General features: G+C 37.0%; 1 protein-coding gene across 2 annotated transcripts; it reads right to left on the reverse strand.

The window, feature by feature from the left end:
• Positions 5151-6281, reverse strand: LOC109950660 (glycine-rich RNA-binding protein-like). 2 transcript variants are annotated; one of them, XM_020570418.1, is made up of 2 exons: positions 6081-6281; positions 5151-5793 (listed from the first exon to the last, which is right to left on the reverse strand). In XM_020570418.1, exons 1-2 carry the CDS (start codon positions 6192-6194, stop codon positions 5377-5379), a joined length of 531 nt encoding a protein of 176 aa, XP_020426007.1. In that variant the 5' UTR covers positions 6195-6281; the 3' UTR covers positions 5151-5376. The 2 variants fall into 2 exon arrangements, with proteins under 2 accessions (XP_020426007.1, XP_020426008.1); XM_020570419.1 differs by lacking the exon at positions 6081-6281 and adding an exon at positions 5927-5996.

Below are 6701 nucleotides of genomic sequence, written 5' to 3' on the forward strand. Positions count from 1 at the left end.
GTTTTAGGAGGTGGAGTACCAGCAATAGTAGCATATGACTGGATCTGAAGGTGGGCCGCAGTAGAGGAAATATAGGGCTCTCCGATACGAGTAGGGGGACCTAATCAAGGCGCACTCTTGGCCGCTAAGCCAGCGCCAGTGGGTGCAGATAAACCCATCATCCCTGCTTGTCGAACATCTTCACGACAAACATAGGCATAAGCTTGGTCCGCAGTAGGGAATGGAGTCATGTGAAAAACATCACTTCGGGCCTTATCAAGACGATCATCAAGGCCATCCAAAAATATGTAAACTCGATCTTCCTACAGAATATCATTATATCGCTTGATATCACTTTCATACTCCATCATATTTGGACCACAGAAATCAATCTCTCTCCATAAGCTTTGGAGAGTATTGTAATAGGTTTCAATGGAGCCGCTAACTTGTCGCATACGGGAGACTCGTCGTTTCAGATCATAAACCTGAGAGGTGTCAGTGCCATCATAGTAGGTTGTGGCAATTGCATCCCACACTACTTTTGCCGTCGGAAAACAAATGAAATTGTCAATCAAGCTCTGCTCCAGAGAATTGATAAGCCATCCTTTCACAATAGAGTTCTCAGTGCGCCAGCAAGGAAACGTTGGAGCGGTCAAAAGAGGTTGTGGAAGATCGCCGTTAATATATCTCAATTTGTCTTTGCCGGAGATATACAACTCAACAAAGTGGGACCATAGGGCATAGTTTGTGCCATACAACTTTATGCCAATCTGTGCAGCGGAAGCTTCATAGGTAATCGTCGTCGGAATCGTTGTCTGATTCGGGTTCAAGGTCGTCATCTGATTCGAGTTCGAGGTCGTCGTCTGAGTAGAGGTCGGGGTCATCTTAGAAGGATCCTGATTTAGGATCGAGGTCGAGGTATGAGGCTGCATCTGCATTAGTTGAGCCACCTGAGTACTCAACTCAGCTATGGTTAGTTGAGAAGGAGAGAAGGAAGCAGTAGTGCTACCGCCATGAGGATTAGAATAGTCATCCTCCCCCATGGTGGCGGCTAGGGTTTAGAAACTAGAGTCAACAATCCCAAGATCGCTGCTCTGTTACCATGCTAAAATATGAAAACTATGAGAGAATATTTGTTTGTGGGAATTTTCTGTGTATTCTTCTCCTTGTAAGAGGTCATATTTATAATACAACGAAACCTGACTGGGCAAGTAAATAATAAATTCCTAAATCTATTTACAGTAGAAAATCAGAAATTAAAGTAAATCAGGAATTAAAGTAAATCAATTACAATTATAATAGGAATTCTTGGTGTGTAAAGAAAGTAAATCAATATCCAGAAGTCACGCCAACATACTAAAGAAAAGGAAAATTTGCATAAATATCACTTGAACTTTTAGGCATGTGCATTACTACCATCTGAACTTTTAATTATTATTATTAACAACCTAAACTTTAGAGAGTGTTACAATATACCACATATGTCTTAATCCATTAAATTTTCCGTTAAGTTTGAGCACAATTCCGTCAATAACATTTTACAATTAAAACAACATTTTTAGAGAGTGTTACACTATAACAAAAAAACTTAACATTTTTAAAATTAACATCATTTTTAAATAATAATATTTTTTTTTCTTTATGAAAACCTAATCTAAATTATCCCACGCTTTCTCCCATCCCTTCCAACACTAATTTTCCCCCTTGCCCAGTAGACCCCCCTCTGCCATCTATCATCCTGGCTTTTGGGGATATGGATTTCATGGCCCATTCCAAATAGATTTCTTCAAATCTCCAAATTAATTTGGCCTTCAATTATTTTTTAGTAAATTTAAGTTTTAGCCATAAAAAAATTCTCAACTTTCAAATCAAAGACATACAAATATGTAAATGATTTCTTAGGAAATTCAAAAATAAATTAGGACAATTTTGTCCATTTTTGCTTCTTTTAAAAAATTTCTCTCTTCGGCCTTTTCCAAAATCTTTCTTATTTTTTTTATTTTATTCATGAAGTGAAGTTTCATTCAAAAGTCAAAACGGAAATACACGAAAAACCATATAAGAAAGAGCAAGATAATACAAAAAACTGAATCATTAGGGGGCAAGCAATCCCATATCTAGACAGTACCATAACTAGTGAAAAAATAGGCTGATTAACCCATCTGAGTAGTGCACCCTCGAGTTGGCCTTCAACTCTTCAACAACCCACACCAAATATTTTATAGATTCAGTGGAGAGAGAGAGAGAGAGAGAGAGAGAGAGAGAGAGAGATGCGAAAGTGGGGTGTATGCATAGGGTGGGAGAGGAGGCTATTGGGCAATGTGGAAGAATTTGTGTTGGAAGGGGTGGGGGACGACAAGTAGGTTAGCTTTTTTTATAATAAAATTTTTTAATTTTTTAATTTTATTAGTTTTAAAAATATTAAGTTTTTTAATTATAATGAATCGACGGAATTATTCTTAAACTTAACGAAAAGTTTAATGGAGTTAAATATAGACGGTACATTGCAACACTCTCTAAAGTTTAGGTAGTTAATAATAAAAATTAAAAATTCAAGTGGTAATAGTGCACATGCCTAAAAGTTCAGGTAGTATTTATGCAAATTTTTCGATAGAAAAACATCAATGAATTTTTTTTTTTTTTTAAGGTCGGAATTAGAGTTCATTAGAAACTTACAAAAAGGCAGAAATATACAGCATACAAGTGAGCTCGGCAACAAGGCCAGAAGGCAAAATGCCGACAACAAGCATATAGAGTTCAACAAACTGAGCTCGGCAACAAGGCCAGAAGGCAAAATGCCGACAACAAGCATAAGGCCATTAATGTAACAACAAAAGAACTTGGGTTACCTATACAACAAAAACATATTGGGCTCCCTATACAACAAAAACAAAAACAAAACAAAAAAACAAAAAATTGGGTTTCTGATGAAGTCTAATTTTTTGGTGTAATGGACCTGGTTATACTTTGGAAGGTTTTTTTACGATATTGGTTTGGGCTTATTGTTCTAGTGAGAGCTGAGCTAAATGTTCTCAAAAAAAAGCTATGAGCTACTTGGGCTTAAACCTGCCATATTTACCTAGAAGTGTAGCCCAAACACACTTCCACCTTTCACAAGGAAAGATAGTGGAGTATGAAAATCATAATGTGTAATGGAAGATAGGAAGACTTTTTCCGGTCTTACTATTGTCACCATCTGAAAAGTTCAAAAGTTTATTCCCATTAAAAGATTACTGGAAAGTTTTGATAGCAAGTTAGAAATCATCATTTCCTTCTTCATCGTTCTCTTTAGAGAATGACAAGCATATCTGACAATCTTTAGTATCGAATCGCATATTTATTTATCTGAAATGAATATTGAAATGATTTTGGTTTCCAACTCTGAAATGAATATTGAAATGATTTTGGTTTCTGACTCTCTTTGTTTACTAACATATAGGTATTATAATTATTATAAGGTTTAGTATCACAAAATGTCTTTAAGGTTTACGAAACTATCAGATTGCATTCTTAATATTATTTTTTTGGTCATTCGTGGTCCTCGAGGTTAGTATGTGTGATCACAAATAGTCTCTGCCGTTCGGTTTTATCAAAAACTTTGTTAGTTTGCTGACGTAGCATATATATCACAAAACATCCTGAGAAACACGCACATATCCCAAATGGCCCATGCGAAATTTTTTAATTTTTCATTTAAAATTCATAAAATTCTAGTTTTCTTTTTTAAATTATTTAAAAATATATATTGTATTTTAAATAGATGTGACACTATATTTTTGAAGATATTGACTCCACGTATATGCCGCATTAACAAATTAATGAAGTTTTAAAAAAAATAATTTAAAATTCATAAAATTTAAAAATGAAAAAATCATTTGTAGAAGGATTTTAACCTTGAGAACCATTTATGAATCCTAAATCCTTGGTTTTTTAATTTTTTACTTTTATGAATTTTAAATTATTTTTAAAAAAATTCCAATAGTTTGTTGATGTGGCATAGATGTGAAGCCCATATATACAATAATATAGTGTCACGTGTATTTAAAATATAATATATTTTAAAATAATTTAAAATTCATAAAATTTTAAAAAGAAAACTAAAATTTTATGAATTTTAAATCAAAAAATTAAAAAATTTCGTAGAGACCATTTGTGATAAATGCGTGAACTTCAAGAATGTTTTGTGAAATATATATATGCCACGTCAGTAAATTAATGGAGTTTTTTATGGAACCTAACGTCAGGGACCATTTGTGATTACACATAATAACCTTAAAGACCACGAATGACAAAAAAAACATTAAGAATGCAATCTGATAATTTTATAAACCTTGGATACGTTTTGTGATATTAAACCTTATTATAATTCATAAAATTATGTATATTCCACGTTAAAATCCGTAATATAATACCACATTGAAATCCCTAAACCCTAAACCTCTAAAATTATTAATTACAGATTGAATCGAGCGAGTACTTGTCTCATACTTCTCCCATTCCAAGTAACTAGAAACCAAGTCAAATAATTGAATACTGGGCCGACCGCCATCCAGATTCTCCGCACTGAATTCATCCCATTAACACTCGAATAAAAAAATTACAGGAAATTAAGCTCACGACCGGAAGTGTCCCTACTGGTTGGTGGCAAAAGATATTTTCATTAATTAATTAGATTCTAAACTCATAAATCTCAAAGATTCCCCACCGATTGGTGCCAAGATAATTTCAATGCCACGCAGACGGTCCAATGATTCAAAAGATAAGCATAGATAGAATAACCCAATCAAAAAATTTTCAATTAAGCATAACATGAACGGCCAAATCATATATACGTACTCGGTACTGAAATTACTAGATTAACCTCGACTTCGATTCGAATTATTACCACTTGTATTCAGTTCTGTATGGGCATTATTCCAAATTAAACCCTTCAACCCTCGTGGTTAAAATTGTGGTAGAATTCTAGTGTTACACGTAATAATTACTGTGCCAATTAAAATAAATTAGTAAAATTCACCACTACGATTTGAGCTCTTTAACTTGATGGAAATTACTGATTTAATAGATCCGAAATATTAGCTTAATTAAATTTATATTGTAGAACAACAAACGTCCACTGAAATTTGCTTGCATTTTGTAGAGGAAAATTTAAAATGAAAGAACACAGGAGATATGCGAACGAAGAACTATACTTCATTTCTCAAACACCATTTTTTTTTTCTTTGGGAACGAAAATACAGGAAAAAGTAACATAGTCATCGATCAAAATTATCGAGCGCAAAGAAAACACCACCATCATCAAACTAGAGAGATTCAGAGAACCAGATCCAGAAACCAGCTAAACCCTAAAACATATCAAAAAAGCAACACTAAATTCCCAAACCCTAACCCTAAAATTTAACTCCTCCAGCTGCCGCCTTCAGAGCCACCGCTGCCCCTGGAATAGCGAGCGCCGCCGCCCTCACCACCTCCATACCCACCTTCACGACGGCCACCACCGCCATATCCACCACCTCCACTGCCATATCCACCACCGCCGCCTCCACGGCTGTAGCCACCACCGCCACCTTCACGTCGGCCGCCACCTCCGTAGCCACCGCCATATCCCCCGCCGCCACCTCCGCGGCTGTAACCTCCTCCGTTACCGCCACCACCACCGCCGCTTCCACGAGACTGAGCCTCGTTAACGGTGATGTTGCGGCCGTCGAGGTTCTGGCCGTTCATGCCTTCGATCGCGTCCCTCATGGCCTTCTCATTGCTGAAGGTGACGAAGCCAAAGCCCCTGGACCTCCCGGTCTCACGGTCGTTGATGATCTGAAAACACAAAAACGAACCAAATCGAATCAGATCCGTCCATATAATCATAACAAATACACAAAATATGCAAAAATGAAAAGGAACCGATCGATCTTCAATCTTTGGGAGAGAAAGATGAAGATGAACGTACCCGATTTTGGGAGTGAGTAATAATAAGAATCATATAGTAACAGAGAATCATAGATCAAGTAACATAGAGAAACAGAAGATCAAGTAGCAGAGAGAGAACAACAGATGGCCGCGAGGCCGAATCGGGTCAGATCCGATCTCTGCGTCAAACGGACCTTCGATTCGATGATCTCACCGAACGGAGAAAAGGCCCTCTCCAGCGCATCATTGTCGGTGGCCCAGGCGAGCCCTCCGACGAAGCAACGGAACTCGATCTCGGCAGAGGCCATTGCTAAAAAGTAACCGGAGAAAAGAGAACTGGAATTTTTGTAAAGGAAGAAGAGAGCAAGAGAGCACGAAGGACAGCTACTCCCAAAGCCTCGTTATATAGAGCCCCTTCCCCCTCAACTAGGGTTAGCTTGTTTGGTTGCTCGGGTTCAAATCCAAACCTATGATGTTTGGTTACGGGATTAATAATATCTCTATCCCGGTTTTGAAATCATTATCTGGACACGTCATCGTGTTTGGTATGTTTTTCGCTGTGTGATTTGTTTGGTTCGGAGTTATTTATCCTCGTTTCCAAACAGGGAAAGGATAGGGCCGTGGCATTCGGTGCGTTACGGACTCTGGTTGAAAACGATAAAATATAAAAATATAAAAAAATAACTGGGACGGGTTATGGGTGGGTTCCACACATCACATTATTGTCCCCGCTGAGATATTTTACTGCTTGGAAAATATCTCGCGAGTGTAAGTACGGGATTACCCTTGTCTTTTGCAAGGAATTGCTTGTGTGG

The sequence above is a fragment of the Prunus persica genome, chromosome G8 (genome assembly GCF_000346465.2).
Source record: "Prunus persica cultivar Lovell chromosome G8, Prunus_persica_NCBIv2, whole genome shotgun sequence".
Lineage (NCBI taxonomy): Eukaryota > Viridiplantae > Streptophyta > Magnoliopsida > Rosales > Rosaceae > Prunus > Prunus persica.

What these genes read in the sequence shown, in the direction of transcription:
- LOC109950660 (XM_020570418.1), bottom strand. Translation starts at nt 6,194, where the DNA reads ATGGCCTCTGCCGAGATCGAGTTCCGTTGCTTCGTCGGAGGGCTCGCC. An exon ending in GTGAGATCATCGAATCGAAG is followed by an intron (nt 5,794 to 6,080) that starts GTCCGTTTGACG and finishes TTGTGTTTTCAG; the next exon opens with ATCATCAACGACCGTGAGAC.